Below are 23,587 nucleotides of genomic sequence, written 5' to 3'. Positions count from 1 at the left end.
TGGAACTGGGACGTGTGGGTTGAATGGGCACATCTTTATGGGAAGGGCTGATGCTGTTTGTAGGTTGTCTGTATGGTGTGACTTTGGAGACTTGGGAAGATGTCCCACCATGGTCAGGTTAAGAAATTTAGAGACTTTATGTAGAATTCAGAGAAAAATATGCTAAAACCATAAAATAAAATTTTCTTTCCAAGGTGAAACATTACCTATAGGTATGCCGAAATCCAAAGAGACATTTTTTAAACGTTCTAACTCTCTCTATCTGTTACATATCCGTTATCTTGATGCCTCTGCTTTGCTGATGCCCATACCATGCACTTCTTTGCCTATTATCGAATAAAGCAGCACTACTTCCCACCTGAGACCCCCTCCCACCTACTTCTGGATGACTATGAAATTCTCAGTAAGGTTTTAGGCTTTTATTCCATACCTTAAGGCTTGTGTTACCAAGTTCTTAAGTGAGCTGTGTGTTGTCAGTCATTCTGGATTGGCCAGGCCGGACCCCCGTAATGAGTGCTTTTTTTATTATGGTATAAGATAACCATTTTTAATCTATGCCTGGCCATCTGGAAACCCCCATGGTAATAACCGATCATTGTAAGGTTAAACAGCTTCCACAATTTTACTTCGTAAGCCATCCTGTAACGCCCAATGACTGCTTAATCCCTGTGACCCCAGATGCTGTCAGAACAGCAGTGGCTTGGGCTGTCTGTCCTGCCAAAGGCTTAACACAGTAGAGAAGTTAATTCCTTATAGTTCTGGAGGCTAGAGGCTGAAGTTGAGATGTCAACAGGATTGATTCCTTTTTAGAGTCTCTGAGGGATAATCTGTTTCATGATCCTCTCCTAGCTTCAGGTAGTTGCAGGCAATCTTTGGTGTTCCTTGTCTTATGGATGCATCAATTCAATCTCTGCCTCTTTCTTCACCTTGCCTTCTCTGCTGTGTATCTGTGTCTTAATTTCCCTCTTCTTTTAAAGACACCAGCCATTGGATTAGGGCCACCCTAATCTAGTATGACCTTATCTTGGCAAGATTACATCCACAAAGACCCTTTTCCCAAGTAAAGTCACTTTTACACGTTCCAAGTGGACATGAATTTGGAAGGAGAGTGGGGAAGGATACTATTCAATACTGGGTAACTTTGGTTCAATAGAATTGTGAAGTCCTTGTGATGAATTTTTTTTCATTAAGGCATCAATTAATCATAAAAACAACAGCTCCATAATTAGGAAAGCTAGAGGGTCTCATCTTGTGTCCCCTGTCTTGGTCTTTTGAAGGTTGCACTCCTGCCATGTGAGCAAGGCCAAGGCAACTTCCAGTGCAGACAATGACATGGGCCTCTCTGTTGGAGGGTTACGAGTGTCTAACAAGGGCAGGATCTGTCTGTTAAAATCTTGAACATGTTAGCTTGGGAACAAAAGGGTCAGCACAAGTAAAATCTCCTGCTTGTTCATCATTGTTGAATATCAAGTAAGAAAAAAAAATGCTAGTGTGGCCACTTTCCATTTACAGGATATTTAAAATTTCAAATTATCATTGCTACCTATAAAATTAGTACCTTATAAACTATCCAGATTTATTTCTAGACAACGATGGTACAAGAAAGCCAGTAGGTTTCAATAATGAGGAACGTAGAAGGGCAAAATACCTTGTGATAAAGTTAAAAGGGGAGGTAGCTTTTGATTGGACCCAATCTTGGTCGAACTGAGAAAGTTTTAGAGAAATACTTCTAGGGTAGAGATTCCATGAGAAGAAGGATGAAGCAGGTGATAATACTGAGTAACTTCTGTTTCTACACTACAGTTGATCATTGAACAACATGGGGGTTAGGGGTGTGGACCCTCTGCACAAAAACCCGCTTATGACTTACAGTCTATCCTCTGTATCTTAGGTTCCACATTTGTGGGTTTGACCAACCGCAGACTGTGTAGTACTGTATTACGTATTTATTTATTTATTTATTTATTTAAAAAATTTTTTTGGCGGTACGCGGGCCTCTCGCTGTTGTGGCCTCTCCCGTTGCGGAGCACAGGCTCCGGACGCTCAGGCTCAGCGGCCATGGCTCACGGGCCCAGCCGCTCCACGGCATGTGGGATCTTCCCGGACTGGGGCACGAACCCGTGTCCCCTGCATCGGCAGGTGGACTCTCAACCACTGCACCACTAGGGAAACACTATATTACGTATTTATTGAAAAAAATCTGTACATAAGTGGACCCGTGCACTTCAAACCTGTGTTGCTCAAGGGTCAACCATGTTTTTATTTTTAGAATTTTACTTTTCTAATTTACTTTTGAAGTTAACATGTTTTTGTATTAAAGTTATTTTCCTTTGCACCATAATAGTAAAAGGTTTGCTGACTTGTAAAACTTTCCTTTGTTCATTCAACAAGCATATCCCAAGAGCCTATCATAATTTAGGAAATAATAATGCCTGTCATGTTTGAACACTTAGTGTGTTGCCAAAGGTTGGTTTAAGTGCTTCAGGTAAACTTATTCATGTAATCCTCAACACCTCCCAGAGGGGTAAATAGAGTATTATCTACAATCTACAGATGAGGGGGAAAAATGTGTAACATGTCTAAAGCCACACAGTTCATGCATGGTGGATCCAAGGTTCCAACACCAGGAGTCTGGGTCCCCTGCACTTAAACACTGTATCTCATGACCCTCTAGGCTTATGGAAACCAAAAGGGCACTGATCCCATTCTCAGGGAACTTGGACAGCTTCATCAACAGACAGTTATGTGTGTTACTCTTCTGGCGATGCACAGGCAGGTACAGCGGGGTGAATACAGCCTTGAGGACAGTCAGGCAGTGCTTGAGCTGTTAGTGGATGAGTGGTTGTCTGCAGACGGACAAGGGGATAGGGGTGGGAGGAGGCCCAGCATAACAGGGTGAGGGGCAGGGCAGCTGCGTGTGTTCAGAGAGGAGATGGGGGGACAGCAGTAAGGAGCATCCAGAGATGAGGAGGCAGGCTGGGCTCAGTTCACAAAAGCCCCTACTCCAGAAGGAGGCGTTTGGCCTTCCTACTGAAGGTAGCGGCTGGGAGAACATTGACTAGTTTTAATTGAGGAATTCCATCTGATTTGCATTTTGAAAAGCATGATATCCAAAATCAAAGCTTTTTCTCTATTGCAACAAGATCTTGATTTTATAGCGAAGGACAAAGGAAAAACACAATTCATTTAACTGAAATTAACTGAAAGTCAAAGTTGGAGAACTTTAAATTCTAAGAGTGGGATAGTTGGGCATGAGCCATTTGTCTTCAGTGTCACCACACCAGCCTCTTTCCAAGGACTCAACTCATAAATCACGTCATTATCTGGCTTTATTTTAAAGGGAGGCCATAGGAATCAAGTCCACTGTGACTCGGATGGGAAATCGGATGGGAAATCATTTAAGAAAATATTTCTAAAGTGTTTCTGTTTCCCACTTCAGGGTCATGCTTTTTCAGATTTCAGAAGATGTGAACAAACTGGAATTGAAGGACTTCAAGTTTTTTCTGAGCCAGGAGATTGCCAAATGTAAGCTGGATGATGACATGGTAAGACCTGGTGTCTGCCCGAGGTTTAGTCTTGAGGGTGAGTCAGCCAGTGGGGATTTCTGAGACTAAAGAGAGCACTTGTCAGTAAAGCAACATGAATTCTCACTTTTTAACTGGGGAGAAGAAGAACGCTGTCAGGCATGAGTGCTGTAGATATGATGCCCCTGTATACTGTGAAGTGCTGCTCACGTTAATTACCAGGAATAAGGCAGGGTGAGGAGCGAGGGGAGAAGGCTGGTGTGGAGGCCCAGGCAATGTGGAGACCTTGCAGAGCCAGGAGAGACGGTGGTGGGCCTGAGATCGCTTTCCCACTTCTGCAGTCTCTGAAACAACCTGGGACCTGGAAGTGTGTGTGTGTGTGTGTGTGTGTGTGTGTGTGTGTGTGTGTGTGTGTGTGTGTGTGTGTGTGTGTGTGTGTGTGTGTGTGTGTGTGTGTGTGTGTGTGTGTGTGTGTGTGTTATGGGAACACTCAGCCTGGAGATGATCAGGTGGCAGAGGCAATGGAGGGTGTGAGGCAGTCCCCAGGGCTGTTGCCATAGGGACCAGGCTGTTGCATCTCAGCCATGCACTCGGGCTGCTTCACTGTCTTCACATAAAGGTGTCCACAGGCAGTTTCAGCACAGGGCCTGGGCCTGGGGACTAGGTGACATCTGATGTGACTTCTCCTGTGTCTTCTTATTTCTGTCTTTCTGGGCCAGAAATCATGAATTGCCTCCCTAATAATCTACTGATTGGCTTTATAAGACCAGGATGTCCTCCCAGGAGGGTTGGCTTGGGAAGCTAGGGTGGGTGCTTAGTTTGGAGAGAGTGGAAGCAAAAAAAAAAGTTAATCTAAAAGCCAATATGGCTCCATCTAGTCTTCCAACTTGATTTCTCCTCCCTCTAGACCTTGCTTGATATTTTCATAGAGATGGAGAAGAGGGTCATCCTAGGGGAAAGAAACTTGGACACCCTGAAAAGAATCTGTGAGCAAATCAACAAGAGCCTATTGAAGAAAATCAACGATTATGAAGAACTAAGCAGAGGTATAAATAACCTGAGAGCTGTGGATCAGCAAAATGTAGTCTTAAATGGATAGACTCTATGTCACAGCAGTTTCTAATCAAATATGTGTGTGTTTCTTTTTAAATTCAGAGCAAAGAATGAGCCTTGAAAGAGGTCCAGATGAATTTTCAAACGGTAATACTTGCAGATATGTTTTCGAGGTTTATTTAGTTAATTTACTTCCTGATAGCCTCATTGCCTCCTCTCCACAACCTTCTACCACATCTGCATTTTTTTTTAAATTGGGGTAGAGTTGTTTTACAATGTTGTGTTAGTTTCAGTGAATTGAAGTAGAATTCCCCGTGCTATACAGCAGGTTCTCATTAGTTATCTATTTCCTACCTATTAATGTATATATGTCAATCCCAATCTCCCAATTCATTCCACCCCCCGTTTCCCCCCTTGGTGTCCATACATTTGTTCTCTATGTCTGTGTCTCTCCTTCTGCCTTGCAAACCAGTTCATCTGTACCATTTTTTCTAGATTCCACATACGTGTGTTAAATATATGATATTTGTTTTTCTCTTTCTGACTTACTTCACTCTGTATGACAGTCTCTAGGTCCATCCACGTCTCTGCAAATGACCCAATTTCATTCCTTTTTTTAGGCTGAGTAATATTCCATTGTTTATATGTACCACTTCCTCTTTATCCATTTGTCTGTCAATGGGCATTGACGTTGCTTCCATGACCTGGCTATCGTAAATAGTGCTGCAATGAATATCGGAGTGCATGTGTCTTTTAAAATAAATTTTTAAAATTTATTTATTTATTTATTTATTTATTTATTTATTTATGGCTGTATTGGGTCTTTGTTGCTGCACATGAGCTTTCTCTAGCTGTGGCGAGTAGGGGCTACTCTTCATTGCTGCATGTGGGCTTCTTATTGCGGTGGCTTCTCTTGTTGCAGAGCACAGGCTCTAGGTGCGCGGGCTTCAGTAGTTGAGGCTCACGGGTTCTAGAGTGCAGGCTCAGTAGTTGTGGCACACAGGCTTAGTTGCTCCACAGCATGTGGAATCATCCTGGACCAGGGCTGGAACCTGTGTCCCCTGCATTGTCAGGTGGATTCTAAACCACTGTGCCACCAGGGAAGTCCGCATGTGTCTTTTTGAATTAAGGTTTTCTCTGGGTATATGCGCAGTAGTGGGATTGCTGGGTCATATGCTAATTCTATTTTTAGTTTTTTAAGGAACCTCCATACTGTTCTCCATAGTGACTGTATCAATTTACATTCCCACCAACACTGCAAGAGGGTTCTCTTTTCTCCACACCCTCTCCAGCATTTATTGCTTGTAGATTTTTTGATGATGGCCACTCTGACAGGTGGGAGGTGATACCTCATTGTAGTTTTGATTTGTGTTTCTCTAATGATTAGTGATGTTGAGCATCCTTTCGTTTGTTGGCAGTCTGTATATCTTCTTTGGAGAAATGTTTATTTAGGTCTTCTGCCCATTTTCGGATTGGGTTGTTTGTTTTTTTGATATTGAGCTGCAGTAACTGCTTGCTTGTATATTTTGGAGATTAATCCTTTGTCAGTTGCTTCATTTGCAAATATTTTCTCCCATTCTGAGGGTTGTCTTTTGGTCTTGTTTATGTTTTCCTTTGTTGTGCAAGAGCTTTTCAATTTCATTAGGTCCCATTTGTTTATTTTTGTTTTTATTTCCATTTCTCTAGGAGGTGGGTCAAAAAGGATCTTGCTGTAATTTATGTCATAGAGTGTTCTGCCTATGTTTTCCTCTAAGAGTTTTATAGTGTCTGGCCTTACATTTAGGTCTTTAATCCATTTTGAGTTTATTTTTGTGTATGGTGTTAGGGAGTGTTCTAATTTCATTCTTTTACAAGTAGCTGTCCAGTTTTGCCAGCATCACTTATTGAAGAGACTGTCTTTTATCCATTGTATATCCTTGCCTCCTTTGTCATAGATTAGTTGACCATAGGTGTGTGGGTTTATCTCTGGGCTTTTTATCCTGTTCCATTGATCTATATTTCTGTTTTTGTGCCACTACCATGCTGTCTTGATTACTGTAGCTTTGTACTATAGTCTGAAGTCAGGGAGTCTGATTCCTCCAGCTGCATTTTTTTTTTTAAGATGTTGTGGGTAGGAGTTTATTAATTAATTAATTAATTTTTGCTGCATTGGGTCTTTGTTTCTGTGCGAGCGCTTTCTCTAGTTGTGGCAAGCGGGGGCCACTCTTCATCGTGGTGCGCGGGGCTCTCACTATCGTGGCCTCTCTTGTTGTGGAGCACAGGCTCCAGACGCGCAGGCTCAGTAGTTGTGGCTCATGGGCCCAGTTGCTCCACGGCATGTGGGATCCTCCCAGACCAGGGCTTGAACCCGTGTCCCCCGCATTAGCAGGCAGATTCTCAACCACTGAGCCACCAGGGAAGCCCCATTTCTTTTTTTTCTCTCACAATTGCTTTGGCTATTCGGTGTCTTTTGTGTCTCCATACAAATTTTAAGATTTTTTTTCTAGTTCTGTGAAAAATGCCATTGGCAATTTGATGGGGATTGTGTTGAATCTGTAGATTGCTTTGGGTAGTATAGTCATTTTCGCAATATTGATTTTCCAATCCAAGAACATGGTACATCTCTCCATCTGTTTGTGTCATCTTTGATTTCTTTCATCAGTATCCTGTAGTTTTCGGAGTACAGGTCTTTTACCTCCTTAGGTAGGTTTATTCCTAGATATTTTATTCTTTTTGTTGCAATGGTGAATGGGATTGTTTCCTTAATTTCTCTTTCTGATCTTTCATTGTTAGTGTATAGAATGCAAGAGATTTCTGTGCATTAATTTTGTATCCTGCAACTTTACCAGATTCATTGATTAGCTCTAGTAGTTTTCTGGTGGCATCTTTAGGATTCTCTATGTATGGTATCATGTCATCTGCAAACAGTGACAGTTTTACTTCTTCTTTTCCAATTTGTATTCCTTTTATTTCCTTTTCTTCTCTGATTGCTGTGGCTAGGACTTCCAAAACTATGTTGAATAATAGTGGTGCGAGTGGACATCCTTGTCTTGTTCCTGATCTTAGAGGAAATGCTTTCAGTTTTTCACCATTGAGAATGATGTTTGCTGTGGGTTTGTCATATATGGCCTTTATTATGCTGAGTTAGGTACCCTCTGTGCCCACTTTCTGGAGAGTTCTTTTAATCATAAATGGGTGTTGAATTTTCTCAAAAGCTTTTTCTGCATCTATTGAGATGATCACATGGTTTTTCTTCTTCAGTTTGTTAATATGGTATATCACATTGATTGATTTGTGTGTATTGCAGAATCCTTGCATCCCTGGGATCAGTCCCACTTGATCATGGTGTATGATCCTTTTAAAGTGTTGGTGGATTCTGTTTGCTAGTATTTTGTTGAGGATTTTTGCATCTACATTCATCAGTGATACTGGTCTGTAATTTTCTTTTTTTGTGATGTCTTTGTCTGGCTTTGGCATCAGGGTGATGGTGGCCTCGTAGAATGAGTTTTGGAATGTTCCTTCCTCTGCAATTTTTTGGAAGAGTTTGAGAAGGATGGGTGTTAGAGCTTCTCTAAATGTTTTATAGAATTCACCTGTGAAGCCATCTGGTCCTGGGCTTTTGTTTGTTGGAAGAGTTTTTTTTGTTTGTTTTTGCGGTACACGGACCTCTCACTCTTGTGGCCTCTCCCGTTGTGGAGCACAGGCTCCGGACGTGCAGGCTCAGCATCCATGGCTCATGGGCCCAGCTGCTCCATGGCATGTGGGATCTTCCCGGACCGGGGCATGAACCTGTGTCCCCTGCATTGGCAGGCGGATTCTCAACCACTGCGCCACCAGGGAAGCCCTGTTGGAAGATTTTTAATCACAGTTTCAATTCCATTACTTGTGGTTGTTCTGTTCATATTTTCTATTTCTTCCTGGTTCAGTCTTTGAAGGTTATACCTTTCTAAGAATTTGTCCATTTCTTCCAGGTTGTCCACCTTATTGGCACAGAGTTGCTTGTAGTAGTCTCCTAGGATGCTTTGTATTTCTGCGGTGTCTGTTGTGACTTCTTTTTCATTTGTAATTTTATTGATTTGAGTTCTCTCCCTCGTTTTCTTGATGAGACTGGCTAAAGGTTTATCAGTTTTGTTTATCTTCTCAAAGAACCAGCTTTTAGTTTTATTGATCTTTGCTATTGTTTTCTTTGTTTCTATTTCATTTATTTCTGCTCTGATCTTTATAATTTCTTTCCTTCTACTAACTTTGGGGGTTTTTTTTGTTTGTTTGTTGTTGTTCTTTCTCTAGTTCCTTTAGGTGTAAGGTTAGATTTTTTATTTGAGATTTTTCTTGTTTCTTGAGGTAGAATTTTATTGTTATAAAGTTCCCTCTTAGAACTGCTTTTGCTGCATCCCATAGGTTTTGGGCTGTTGTGTTTTTTTGTCATTTATCTCTAGGTATTTTTTAATTTCCTCTTTAATTTCTTCAGTGATCTCTTGATTATTTAGTAGCATATTGTCTAGCCTCCATGTGTTTGTGTTTTTTACAGTTTATTTCCTCTAATTGATTTCTAATTTCATAGCACTGTGGTTGGAAAAGATGCTTGATATGATTTCAATTTTCTTAAATTTACCAAGGTTTGATTTGTGACCCAAGATATGATCTATCCTGGAGAATGTTCCATGTGCACTTGAGAAGAAAGTGTAATCTGCTGTTTTTGGATGGAATGTCCTGTAAATATCAATTAAATCTATCTGGTCTATTTTGTCATTTAAAGCTTGTGTTTCCTTATTTACTTTCTGTCTGGATGATCTGTCCATTGGTGTAAGTGAGGTGTTAAAGTCCCCCACCTTTATTGTGTTACTGTTGATTTCCCCTTTTTATAGCTGTTAACATTTGCCTTATGTATTGAGGTGCTCCTATCTTGGGTGCATATATATTTATAATTGTTATATCTTCTTCCTGGATTGATCCCTTGATCACTATGTAGTTTCCTTCTTTGTGTCTTGTAACATTCTTTATTTTAAAGTCTATTTTATCTGTTATGAGTATTGCTACCCCAGCTTTCTTTTGATTTCCATTTGCATGGAATATCTTTTTCCATCCCTTCACTTTCAGTCTGTATGTGTCCCTACGTCTGAAGTGGATCTCTTGTAGACAGCGTATATACAGGTCTTGTTTTTGTATCCATTCAGTGAACCTGTGTCTTTTGGTTGGAGCATTTAATCCATTCACATTTAAGGTAATTATGCATATGTACGTCCCTATTACCATTTTCTTAATTGTTTTGAGTTTGTTTTTGTAGGTCTTTTTCTTCTCTTGTGTTTCCCATGTAGAGAAGTTCCTTTGGTATTTGTTGTAGAGCTGGTTTTGTTGTACTAAATTCTCTTACATTTTGCTTGTCTGTAAATCTTTTGATTTTTCCATCAATTCTGAATGAGATCTTTGCTGGGTAGAGTAATCTTGGCTGTAGCTTTTTCCCTTTCATCACTTTAAATATATTGGGCCCTCCCTTCTTGCCTGTGGAGTTTCTGCTGAAAAATCAGCTCATAACCCTATGGGGATTCCCTTGTATGTTATTTATTGCTCTTCCCTTGCAGCTTTTAATATTTTTTCTTTTTTTTTAAGATTTATTATTTATTTATTTTTATTTTTATTTTTGGCTGTGTCGGCTCTTAGTTGTGGCACACAGGATCTTCATTGAGGCATGCAGAATTTTTCATTGCAGCGTGCAGACTCTTCGTTGTGGTGCACGGGCTTCTCTGTAGTTGTGGTGTGTAGGTTTTCTCTCTCTAGTTGTAGTACACAGGCTCCAGGGCACATGGGCTCTGTAGTTGTGGCATGCAGGTTCCAGAGCACACAGGCTCTGTAATTTGTGGCACACGGCCTCTAGTTGAGGCATGTGAGCTCAGTAGTTGTGGCATGTGGGCTTAGTTGCCTTGCGGCATGTGGGATCTTAGTTCTGTGACCAAGGATCGAACCCACGTCCCCTGCATTGTAAGGCAGATTCTTTACCACTGGACCATGAGGGAAGTCCCTAATATTTTTTCTTTGTATTTAATTTTTGATAGTTTGATTAATATGTGTCTTGGTGCGTTTCTCTTTGGGTTTATCCTGTATGGGACTCTCTGTGCTTCCTGGACTTGATTGACTATTTCCTTTCCCATATTAGGAAGTTTTCAACTAGAATCTCTTCAAATGTTTTCTCAGGCCCTTTCTCTTTCTCTTCTTCTTCTGGGACTCCTATAATTTGAATGTTGGTGCGTTTAATGTTGTCCCAGTGGTCTCTGAGACTTTCCTCAATTCTTTTCATTCTTTTTTGTTTATTCTGCTCTGCAGCAGTTATTTCCACCATTCTATCTTCCATCTCACTTCTCCATTCTTCTGCCTCACTTATTCTGCTATTGATTCCTTCTAGAGTATTTTTAATTTCAGTTATTGTGTTGTTCATCACTGTTTGTTTGCTCTTTAATTCTTCTAGGTCCTTGTTAAACATTTCTTGTATTCTCTCCATTCTATTGCCAAGATTTTGGATCATCTTTACTATCATTACTCTGAATTCTTTTTCAGGTAGACTTCCTATTTCCTCTTCATTTGTTTGGTCTTGTGGGTTTTTACCTTGCTCCTTCATCTGCAGCATATTTCTCTGTGTTCTCATTTTGTTTAACTTACTGTGTTTGGGGTCTCCTTTCTGCAGGCTGCAGGGTCGTAGTTCCTCTTATTTCTGGTGTCTGCCCCAGTGGGTGGGGTTGGTGCAGTGCCTTGTGTAGGCTTCCTGGTGGGGGGACTGGTGCCTGCATTCTGGTGGGTGGAGCAGGATCTTGTTCCTCTGGTGGGCAGGGCCACATCTGGTGGTGTGTTTTGGGGTGTCTGTGAGTGTAGTATGACTTTAGTCAGCCTGTCTGACTAAAGGCTGGGGTTTAGACTAATGGGTGGGGTTGCGTTCCTGTCTTGCTAGTTGTTTGTTGTGAGGCATCCAGCACTGGAGCTTGCTGGCCCTTGGGTGGAGCTGGGTCTTACTGTTGAGATGGAGATCTCTGGGAGGGCTCTCGCTGATTAATATTCCCTGGGGCCAGGAGTTCTCTGGTGGTCCAATATCCTGGACTCAGCTCTCCCACCTCAGAGGCTCAGGCCCAACCCCTGGCTGGAGCACCAAGACCCTGCAAGCCACATGGTGTGGAAGAAAAGGAAAAAAAAAAAAAAAAAAAAAAAGAACAGAAAGAAACCCCCAAGTCGAATGGTAAAAGCAAAACCAAACAGAAAAAAACAGACACACAAAGAAACACACACACACACACACACACGCACTCACAAGAAAAGAAAAAGAGAAAAAAGATGAGAGCAACCAAGCAAGTAAACTAACCCAAAAATGAAAACAAACACTAAAAACTAAACTATCAAAAAGAAAAACAAAAACACAATCAAAAGCAGAAAGCAATCTAAAAAAAGGCAAAGAAAGCATAAAACAAACACACAAAAGAGATAAAAAAGGATAAAAACATAAGAAAGATGAAAACAAAAGGAAAAAATACAAAACAACAAAAAAGTGAAGTAAAAATTGAAAAATATAAAATATAGTTAAAAAGAAGATAAAAACAAAGCAAAACAAAGGAAAAAACAAAAACAAGGAAAAAGCACACTATAATGACAAAGTAAAGTAGAAAGAGGAAAAAAAATAAAGTAAAAAATATATTACAAATAAAAGCATAAAAAAGAAAAGAAAAAAAATGAAATGAATAATAAAAACAATAGAACAAAGTGAAAAAAAATATAGTAATATTAATATTTTCCTGTGGCCTCACCTGTCAGTGTCCTTGCTCCCACAGTGAAGCGCAGCCAATCCCTGCCTGCCCAGGAAGTCCTCCAGTACTTCTAGGTGGGTCTCTGGACCTGCTGTGGGCTCTGTGGGGTCAGCTCAGACTGACCTGGCCCAACTCTGGCGTGTACTTGCCCCCAAAGTCCACAGTTGCCCCCAAAGTCCACAGCCTCAATTGCACGAACACTCATTGTCTATTCAGATATTCCACAGATGCAGGGTTTACCAAGCTGATTGCAGGGATTTAATCCTCTGCTCCTGTGGCTGCATAGAGAGATTTCCCTTTCTCTTCTTTGGTCCCACTGCCCCTGGAGTTCAGCTTTGGTTTTGGTCCCATCTGTGCATGTGGGCCACCCTCAGGCGTCTGTTCTCCACCCAGGCAAGAGGGGGCAAAAGCAGTGGCTGATTAGGGCTCACTTGCTCACTCAGGCTGGGGAGAGGGAGGGCTACAGCAGTCACAACTGTGATCACTTCTGCATCTTTTTTTTTTTCCCGTTTTGTTTTATTTATTTATTTATTTATTGGGGTATAGTTGTTTTACAATGTTGTGTTAGCTTCTACTGTACAGTGAAGTGGAGTTCCCTGTGCTATATAGCAGGTTCTCATTAGTTTTCTATTTTCTACATATTAGTGTATATATGTCAATCCCAATCTCCCAATTCATCCCACCCCCACTTTCCCTGCTTGGTGTCCATACGTTTGTTCTCTACGTCTGTGTCTATATTTCTGCCTTGCAAACTGGTTCATCTGTACCATTTTTGTAGATTCCACATATATGCGTTAATATACAATATTTATTTTTCTCTTTCTGACTTACTTCACTCTGTATGCAGATGACATTTGCATGTTAATGGACCTGTCCTCCTTATAGCACTGGCTACTTTTCACCTTCTCTGAACATTGGAAGATATAAAAGGAATTGTCAAAAGACAAAGACCCTGCAGCCCCAGGCCAGCATGTTTGAAATAGGGGCAGAGTTAGTTAGTGATAAGATTTCCCCTTATTCTGTGAACTGCAAGGATATTATGTTCAAGGTGGTCTGTGAATTTTCTTTTTTTCTTTCTTTCTTTCTTTTATTTTTTTTAACAAATCCTGACTTTATTTTTTTAAAAATTATTCTATTTATTTTTAAATTTTAAAAAAATTTTGGCTGCATTGAGTCTTCTTTGCTGTGCATGGGCTTTCTCTAGTTGCAGCAAGTGGGGGCTACTCTTTGTGTGGTGTGTGGGCTTCTCACTGTGGTGGCTTCTCTTGTTGTAGAGCATGGGCTCTAGGCATGCAGGCTTCAGTAGTTGTGGCACACAGGCTTAGTTGCTCCACGGCATGTGGGATCTTCTCAGACCAAGGCTCAAACCCATGTCCCTTGCATTGGCAGGAGGATCCTTAACCACTCAGCCACCAGGGAAGTCCTGTGAATTTTCATTTTAAAAGGGACCTTATGTTGTCCTGGGTGCTACATCTTTCCTCACCAAAGCACCTTCCCTGCCTGTGTCATTCCAGATGTGTCACAATTGCTCATAAGGGAGGGCTCCCTTGAAATGCTGGCCATGTCGGACTCTCCAGGAGAAAAGGACAGTGAGTCACAGGTACCAGGAAATTCCCATTCCTTTTTCCCTTTGTGCTGCAGATTCTAGTTATTGTGTTCCTGAGCTTCTTTTAGCTTCCAGATAAACTAATAAGGGACAGAAACTTATTGAAAATGTTGAGAACTGTAGAAAAAAATTCACAAAAGCACAAGTTCAAAGTGTGACTTTTAAACTTTGAATTTTGAAAAGGTGACCTCTTTGGTTTCCCATGTGTTAAATTTCTATTTTAAAAGCAAAGATGTTGGAATAGTTGGAGGGCAGAGGGGTGGGGAGCCTCCAACCTGATCCTTTCAGCAGCTGCATCAGCCTAAATGGGAGAGGGCTTTGGGAGAAGAGTCAGCAGGATTAGAAAAAGCAAAGTCTTCTTTTAGCTTGGCATTTCAAAACAGTTTCTCCTTTGTGATTAGGTGTAAGCAGCACATGCTCACGATCTAGTTGTCTCTATGATCTCATCCCAATGAGCTGGCCCAAGAATTGCCTTTCTAGATATCACTTCTGTTTCTGTAACTTTCAGCAATTTACCACATTGTGACTCAGCAGCCCATTCACTCTTCCTTGTGGTGGGAAACAGAGGAAACCCTGTATGCCTAACGTCTAGTGGAGACTTGAAATTAAGCTTAGGAGAGACCGTTTATTAGTGGACTCCTGAGCAAATTACCAGACCTCTCTCAGTCTGAACATCAAGGATTAACTGAAGTCATGTGGCACTTTGTAAACAGTAAAAGCACTCTGCAAATGTCATCCCCACCCATCAGCTAATGACACTGAGTGCAAGAGAGATTCGTTAACTTGTCCAAAGTCTTAAGGTTATTAAGTAGTAGGAATTTGGCCCCCTAGTCTGGGGCCCTTTTCCCTACCATGAGGAACTGCATGGACTTCCCAATAAATGCTAAATATCTCAGCACTGAAACAACCCCAGGGAAGTCAGGAGGTCACAGGGTCACCTCTGATTGATACTGTCAAGTAGTAGAGTCTGGATACTGTAATTTGTAGCACAGCCAAGACCTGCCTGCCCAGCACATCTGTCTCCTTGAGTCACTGTGGTCCTGAGATCCAGATTAAGCCATCAGCTTGAAAAATCCTGGGACCATGCTATGCCGTGTGATGGGCAGGCCCTCACCTGTTAGCCCAGAAGCATGGATGAGTTGAGCAGAGAGCCGAGGGAATCACAGGGTCTCAAAGGGGCAGCCCAAAGACAGCACCAAGACAGTCATTCACCCAGCAACTCCTGATTGAGCTCTCACAAATTAATAATAATCCTAGTCCCTGGCACAGATGTTCACTGCCTTGAGCAGAAATGAGAATAAATAATACCAATACAATGTGGTGACAACACTATTAATATAAGTGCAAATGCTCAGGAGGCCCAAGTATTGGGACACTGACTTTCCACACTAACTGTGGGGAAGAAGTCTGTGATCCTTGTCGGGGGATGAGTGGAAACTAGTTCCTTAGGGGAGCAGTGCTAAGTTGGGGTGGGGCTATGGAAAGTGCACTTGCATCCCAGTTTGGCTTAGGTGATGCCTAACCTCTTACTAGGGAGTTGTTTGCTCACGTCTCAAGTGTTTGATCCACAGAGTCAGCTCCTGGGTTGGATTTTTGTTTTCCAGACATCGAACACAGTTTACCGAATGAAAAGCAAACCTCGGGGATACTGTTTGATCTTTAACAATTATGATTTTAGCATAGCAAGGAAGGATGTGCCCAAACTTCACAGCATTAAGGATAGGAATGGAACAGACTTGGATGCAGGTACAGTAGAACCCAAAAGAGAAATGAAATATTTCTAATATCTATGTTTTTGTCAAAAGGGGAGAACAAAAGCTGTATCAACAGGGCCACGTGTTTCAAAAAGATGGATATAACCGTATTTCCCTGTGGAGGCGAACAACATTCTTACATACTTGTTAGTTTTCTGCTTTTGTTTTTTTTTAAATTAATTTTAAAAATCAAAGCAATGTATATATAAAGATAAAATATCAAATCTTACTAAAAGGCTTATAAAAAGCAACAATAAAGTTTGTTTTTAATTCAACTAAATGAATAGAGCCTCTATAGAGTGTATTAGGTGTTGGGTGAAAACATTGCTTTGGTATCAAGACCATTTACGGAAGTTGTGTTTATAAAAGTTGGGCTATGAGTGCAGCAGAAATTGAGTCCTTAACAGAAATAGCATTTTCAAATGTTAAACTAAACAGAAAGTCTTTGGCTCAGCCTTTTTCAGCTAAGATTGAGAGCTTACAAGTTAAATGAAAAATAATTTGCATCATGTGAACATAGAAATGACTACAACTAAAAGCAATAAAAGAAATAATTCAACCCAACCATTGTGATATTAAGAATTTTTACTTGATCAAAGAATTTTTGAAAATGGTGTTTATGAGTCATAACATCAGGTAATTACTTATTTTTTAAATAAAGTAGTTTAGAAAATAAGATAGCTTGATTTTAATTACAAGGACTCTGTGAATGGTTTCTGTTAACATTTGTTTATTCAAGCAAATCTATTCTAAGGTTTTAAAAAGCCACAGAACCTAAGTTCACTGACTACATCATTCATCATCATATATCTTGGTATTGAAGAAAAGGTTTCAGGCTTTCAATTTTCATTTACTTAATATTTACCATTAAAACATTTTTTATTAAAATGGCATTGATTGTATTTCTGATCAAGGGTATAAAGTAGCAGTATGTAGGATGAATAAGTTTAGCAATCTACTGTACAGCATGATGGCAATAGTTGATAATGCTGTATTGAACATGAGAAATATGTAAAGAGACTATATTTCAGGTGTTCTCATCACACACACACATACACATGCAAACAAAAGGTAACTGAGTGAGGAGGTATATTATTAGCTTAACTGTAGTAATCATTTCACTATTCATATCATAATGTTGTACGCTTAAATATATGCTATTTTTATCTAAATTAATCAGACAGGCAGCCTGAAAAATGTTGAAAGACTTTGACTAGATCAATTAGAGCATTTGGGGAAAAATAATGTTAAGCATGTAGAAAACAAAGCAATGAAAAAATAATGCTATTGCTAATTCCAGGAAAGACAAAAAGTTTAATAAGAAAGGAAGCATAATTAAAGAATATTATGTTTACATAGTATTAGTAATACATAATTGCTTCAACTAAAATTTATAAATGTATAAGAACACCAAGCATTCATCACCCACAATAGGAACTCAATACAAATGTCTAAAATTTATAAACGAATAAATAGAAATGAGCCCAAATTCATTACAAAATGGAGGCTAATACCCCCAAAAAAATAATAGCTAAAAGTTGAAAGTGGTTTCCTTCATGGAAATGGCTGGACAGAACATGACTGGATAAAAGGACGAGTAGAGGGGGGTAGCTTTTTTGTAATAAGTCTTTTACTTGACTTTTAAAACATTCGTATCTCGTATTTTGATGAACAATTTTGAGAGGGTTCAGGATAAAATAAGTATGGATCTTTTATTAAAAATTTGTTTTTGCTTTTTTTCTGATTATGTAAGGATTAGTTACTTTTTAGATTGGTTAGGTAGTAAGCCTAATTAATAGCTTACCCATCTTGTAGACTAGTTGAGAAAAGACAACAGGCCAACAATAGCAGTTTCCTTCTCTTTTGCCTCAGGGCTGGGAAATATTTGCAGCTAGTGGCAGTAAATATTAGAAGTCTGTGGAATCCAGTCACTAATATAGAGGGTCTTGTTTTTAAGTTCTGGTTCAGATTCTTATCTGATCAATGTTCTCTCTAGTCCTGGGTTGTAGTCTGGGAATTCTTGCGGTGTAATATGACTTTTTTTGTTTCACTTTTCAGAGGCTTTGAGAAAGACCTTTAGTGCGCTTCATTTTGAGATAGTGCATTACAAAGACTACACTGCGAAGAAAATCTGTGAGGTTCTGAAATCCTACCAAAGCATGGACCACAATAACAAGGACTGCTTCATCTGCTGCATCCTCTCCCATGGAGACAAAGGCATCATCTATGGCTCCGATGGGCAGGAAGCCCCCATCTATGAGCTGACCTCTTACTTCACTGGTTCAAAGTGCCCTTCCCTTCTTGGCAAACCCAAAATCTTTTTTATTCAGGCTTGTCAAGGGGATAACTACCAGAGAGGTATAGCTATTGAAACTGACTCAGAACAGAAGGAAGCCTATTTAGAAATGGATTCATCACTTCAGAAGAGATATATCCCAGATGAGGCTGACTTTCTGCTGGGGATGGCCACTGTGAACAACTGTGTTTCCTACCGAAGCACCATGGAGGGGACCTGGTATATCCAGTCACTTTGCCAGAGCCTGAGAGAAAGATGTCCTAGGTAATTTTTGCTTATTCAACACTTCTTTCATCTTTAAATGTCTAGCTGTGGATCACATAACTGTAATTCTCAGGTCAGTTGCAGAGTGGGAAAGAGGGCAAGTTTACCGATGGAAAAAACTGAAATACTTACTGAGGAGTTTCTTTTATTTAGCACCTCAAAGGACAATCAGCATATCGTAGAGTGGGAAAGATGGCAAAGTCATATAGTTCATCTCTTTCTTTAGGCAGAAATATGACTGAACCCACTCAACTAGTTTGGAATTTCCATGTTTAACATCCTCCAACCCTGTCAAAAGTTCTATAATAGCTGACCAACCTCGGACCCTCTTGTGGGAGATAAGTGCTAAAGATCAGAAACTTTTTCTATTCCCACAAATTTGGCCTGCTTTGAAGCCCACAAAATGTGGGAAAATAACTTTCCCTCATTTATTATCTTATGTTTCCTTTATTTAAATGATGGTTTTGTACGGCACAGTTCACCAAATGCACACACAACCAGCAGATAAATAGCAAGGAATCCTCTGTAGGTTGCTTCTAGTTCCGTGTCTCATTATGTTTTAAGTGTATGAAGAGCAAGAATTTCCCATGGCAGGTAAAGGACTGAACCATAACATCCACACTACATTTTCATTTTGTAACTTAGACCACGAATCCTGCGAGGTTCCAAGGGGTTAGCCATAGAAGTGAATAAACAGGTTGCCCAACTAAACTGATAAGAGAAGCTGGTGAGAAAGCAGTGGGGTGGCTGCAGGAGACTTTCAATTTCCACTTGCCTAAAGTTTGATGCGGCCACAGATAAATCCACAGAAGCAATGCCAATTTGAGTCAGAGGACGTTGGGGGGCGTTGAGGCGATTGGGGGTAGGTGACACAATACATGGAGCAGAGTGAGGTGCAAATAGGTCAGGAGGCAAAGAAACCAAATCTGATGTTGACAGTGAAGTTTCTGATGGTCATAAGATATTAAGTTCTGAGACAACTTCTTTACCTAGAAAGCCGTGGTAGGTCTTGGTTTAACGTCTTGTTATTTCAAATGCCTGTTGTTTTGCGAGAAATAACTATCACTAATCACAGCAGATGATACGGTTTACCAGTTGATTTTTCCCCCCATAGATGGTCACAAGGTTATGTTATGTTTTTCAGGGGTGAAGATATTCTCACCATCCTCACCAAGGTGAACTTTGAAGTAAGCAATAAGGATGACAAGAAAAATATGGGCAAACAGATGCCACAACCTACTTTCACACTGAGAAAAAAACTCTTCTTTCCCCTTAATTGATGCTATTGTTTAGTTGCATAACTAAACAATAGTGAAAATGCTGCTATTTTATTCTTTCTTTTTTTTTTTCTTGATAGATGGAAGTGGACGGAATGGGAGGGCAATATAATTTTCATGCAAATTCAAGCTAAATCTCTGGCTTTGCAATAGCTAGACAGTCATAGCTGTAGGCATGATTAATTGTGTTTTTAATTTGATGAAAAGGTTTAAAAATGAACTTATAGTAGATACAAAAAGTATAGTAAGTTTAAAAGAAATGTCAAAGATCACTGAGGGGGATATTTGTGATCTGACCTGGCTAAAAAAAACCCTCATGTGTTGAGGTTGAGGATATAATGCTCCCACATCCAGCCTGATTGATGGTGGCAAGTGTGACAAGCTATCCCAGAAACATGTGAGCTTCCTCTCCTGTGCCATGGGAGTGGTGAAAGACACCACTGTTTAGACTTAGATTTCAAAAACCTAAGCATGATTGTCCTTGTTTTTATTACTCATAAGTACAGTATTCAGCTCACTTTTAAGAGGAATGATATTAATTGGATATTGGGCTTCCCTGGTGGCACAGTGGTTGAGAATCTGCCTGCCAATGCAGGGGACACGGGTTTTAGCCCTGGCCTGGGAAGATCCCAAATGCCGCGGAGCAACTAGGCCCGTGAGCTACAACTACTGAGCCTGTGCGTCTGGAGCTTGTGCTCTGCAACAAGAGAGGCCGTGACAGTGAGAGGCCCGTGCACCGCGATGAAGAGTGGCCCCCGCTCGCCGCAACTAGAGAAAGCCCTCGCACAGAAACGAAGACCCAACACAGCCAAAAAGAAAGAAAGAAAGAAAGAAAGAAGGAAGCTTTCATTTAAAAAAAAAAAAATTAATAAACAGAAAACTCAGTTAAGTAGAATAAAGAGACCAAAAGGGGGAGCTCTCATGCCCTGAGATGGTAGCAGAGCCCAACAGGAAGAAAGACTCTTATTCTTTCCTGGTAAGAACTCAACCAGTGAAAGGCCATGGACTCTGTTTACCATAGCCCTCCCCACTTACTTTTACCCTCTATAAAAACATTCTTCTTCCCTCGCTGTGTGGGGCCTTGCATATGGCTTGCCATGGTTGCAGACCCCAAATTGCAATTTTTTGCTGATACTCAATAAACCCATCTTTCCTGGAGAGATAACTGGCAGTCTGTTTGTTTTAGGTCAACATTTTTGATGGTCCATATGGGGACCAGAGAAGATCCTCAATGGCTCTGGGCTGGTGGGCAAACAAGTGTGGTACCCACAATCAAGCCCATTGAGTTCACTGTTTTCCTCAATGACCCTGGAGTTTGAAGGTACATCTTTCTCCTGGATCTGAGCTCATGTCCTCTTTGCCGTTTGAAGCTCTCCGGGCTTTATTCAGGATCTATTTTAAGGTTTTATCTTTCTTGTTAAGGCCTTGTTCTATGTGCAAGAACTTGTTTGGCACTTTGGTCTGATTTTGAGATTAAACTGTTTCTACTGAAGCTGGTTGAGAAGTTGTCAGCCCATTCCTTTGGGAACAGGAGCTGCTTCACTGAAACTGTGTCAGTTCAGCTGTTGGCCCATTCCTTTGGTACAGGGGCTGTTCTCTGGAAACTGGCTGAAAACCCTCTGGTCTGGCTCCTTTGGGATCAAGCTGTTTCCTTAGAACTGGCTGGTATTAGCTTGTAGGCTGTTTGAGTTGCAAGCTGTTTGAAAATTATTCTTTTATTCCAGAGAAAAACCTCTGAGAAATGGGGCCCCAGTTATCTAAATATTTTGATGTTGCCCCCCACCCTCACCGCAGGGACTCCAGCCAATTTTATGTTTAGAAACTGTGGTCCTTCCTCATGTGCATTTCTAGCTAAATGGACTGACCCAATCAAAGGCAAGTTAGGATCTCAACAGCCATCACAGGGAACTTTTGAAATCCCCCTAACTTAATTTTCCTAAAACCAAATTGGACCACAATAGTTCAAAAATTTCTAGAACTGAGTGGAATGCTTATTTCGAGGCTTCCAAATACTATCAGGAGTCTAAAATTGCCTCTCTGCAAAATAAGATCTTAAGGTTAACTGAGGCAAACAAATAAGTAAAGAAAGATAAAATGGCTCCTGAAGCTTCAGGCTCTTGTTCTTTGGCTTCTTTGTCTCAGGCTCCATCTCTGACCCCATCTTGAGTCTCTCCCTTGGCTCCTTGTGACCAGGCTCTGCCTCTGGCACCATCTTCCTCCTTCCCTTCTATGCTGCCTGTACTTCCTCTATATCCTTAGTTCCCCTAAACTAATTCCTTTACTGAACTTCCCCTTCTTTCTGAAATTCTCCCCACTCCTTTTTCCTCTGAACTTGTCAGAACCTGTCCCTTTAAAATTAAGCTGTCTGAGGATCCAGAGCCTTAATTTCTCATACTCCTTGGACTAAAGCTGAACTGTGAACCATAGTCAAAGATTCACCCAAAGTAACCAAAGACCCTCACAGATTTGCTCAGGAATTTACTATAGTCATTTGAACTTAGTGACCTGGTTTCTCTGACTTATATCAGATAGTTCATATGCTTGTTGGTAAAGGTCAGGCCCAGCATTTGATGAAAACTGCTAATTGAGGAAATCCTGACAGGTCTCTAGAATTACAACCAAGAAACCTGCTAACTTATTACATGGCTTGAGCAACCACTAGGTGACTCCATCACGTGACTCCTAGGGCTTTTCCAAAGCCTGTTGATTGGAAGAAAATTCAGGCTTGCACATGAAAATCTGACAAACCTATTCATGATGATTACAGTTGACTTCAGATTGTTTTTAAAGAAAATTCTGGTCTTCCTATAGAGGTGGATTCCACCCAGGAAACTTTTAATTCTATATTTATTAATGGGTTGAACTGGGATCTTTCCCTTCTATAAAAAGGACCAGATGGAATGGGAAACTACATCCGCTCTGGATTTAGTGAATCTGGCAAACCAGTGCTCTCACACTCTAGATGACTCACCTATAAGGAAGATGGCCAAATTCTTAATCTTCAACCCCAGAAAATGGAGTCTCCTAAATGAGACCAGAACCCTCCTAGTTTCTCCTGTTATTGCAAAGAGCCAGGACTTTGGAAAAGAGATTTTACAAATTCAAACACTTCAGGTACATTTAGCCCTCTAACCAGCCTTTCCAACATCCTCCCAATTCTCAGTGATGAGGCTCCAAGGAACTACAGGGGCTCCTCCCAACCCTCCCTCTTAATTGGCTTGGAGAAACATTTCTCCAGGTTGGGGATGAATCTCCTCCAGTCCTAGCAGACATCAGAGCCACACTCTCAGTGCTCAACCCCACTACTGTAAAGCAGCCCCTGCCTCAGAATACTAAAACAATTCACATAGTGGGGATCTCTAATGAGCCACAAGAGATTCCTGTCTCTGAACTTATTTCCTTTCATTTAGGTTCTTTGAGACATACACACCCTTTTCTCCTTAGTTCCCCTGTCCCTACCCATTTATTAAGCTGAGACTTCTTAGAGAAGTATCTTGCTGGAATTTCTTTCTCCCAGAAGGGGGAAATAATTCTAGAATTTGACCACAGTCATCAAAGAAGCCAACCAGGTGAATTAAATGACCCTGTGACATCTTTTATTTGCTCCATCTCTCACGGCCCTAGAACTGATTTTGGAAACACTGATTATTTGTCCCCATTGAATTAGGAGCTACCATCCTCCTTATGGGCAAAATCTCCAACTGATATTGGCAAAATTCACAGTGCACCTCCCATCAAGATTCAAATAAATCCCTCAATACCTCTTCCCAGAATTAATCAATACCCTATAAGTAAAAAAGCCCTTCAAAGCATAAAGCCTATAATAGAAGATCACAAAGCTCAAGGCCTTGGATTTAACAATAACTCTCAGTCATAAAACTGAATAAACCCAGAGACTCTCAGATAAACCTCCTGTGTTGTTTTGCAGAAAAAACTAAGACAGGAAAGGGAGAGGAGTCTCCCAGCATCACTTCAAATGAAATGACCTCAGTAGATAACTTCTGTGGCCAGCATATCCCCCTCCTGACACTGCCTGTGCCTTGATTTCATGAG

At 40.7% G+C, this 23,587-nt stretch overlaps 1 protein-coding gene across 3 annotated transcripts in view; it reads left to right on the top strand.

The window, feature by feature from the left end:
• The window catches only part of CASP8 (caspase 8), a 32,067-nt gene extending 11,368 nt beyond the window's left edge, over nucleotides 1-20,699 (top strand). For all 3 annotated transcript variants that reach the window (XM_060106922.1, XM_060106924.1, XM_060106923.1), the window contains exons 3-9: nucleotides 3,440-3,545; nucleotides 4,432-4,570; nucleotides 4,680-4,724; nucleotides 13,852-13,937; nucleotides 15,548-15,689; nucleotides 17,756-18,257; nucleotides 19,402-20,699. In XM_060106922.1, coding sequence (XP_059962905.1) covers nucleotides 3,440-3,545; nucleotides 4,432-4,570; nucleotides 4,680-4,724; nucleotides 13,852-13,937; nucleotides 15,548-15,689; nucleotides 17,756-18,257; nucleotides 19,402-19,537 — 1,156 coding nt within the window. In that variant the 3' untranslated portion in view covers nucleotides 19,538-20,699. The remainder of the gene's footprint in view (nucleotides 1-3,439; nucleotides 3,546-4,431; nucleotides 4,571-4,679; nucleotides 4,725-13,851; nucleotides 13,938-15,547; nucleotides 15,690-17,755; nucleotides 18,258-19,401) is intronic.
• The last annotated feature ends 2,888 nt before the right edge of the window (nucleotides 20,700-23,587 follow it).

The sequence above is a fragment of the Mesoplodon densirostris genome, chromosome 8, assembly GCF_025265405.1.
Source record: "Mesoplodon densirostris isolate mMesDen1 chromosome 8, mMesDen1 primary haplotype, whole genome shotgun sequence".
NCBI classification, from domain to species: domain Eukaryota; kingdom Metazoa; phylum Chordata; class Mammalia; order Artiodactyla; family Ziphiidae; genus Mesoplodon; species Mesoplodon densirostris.
This window is presented reverse-complemented; position numbering and strand designations above follow the sequence as displayed.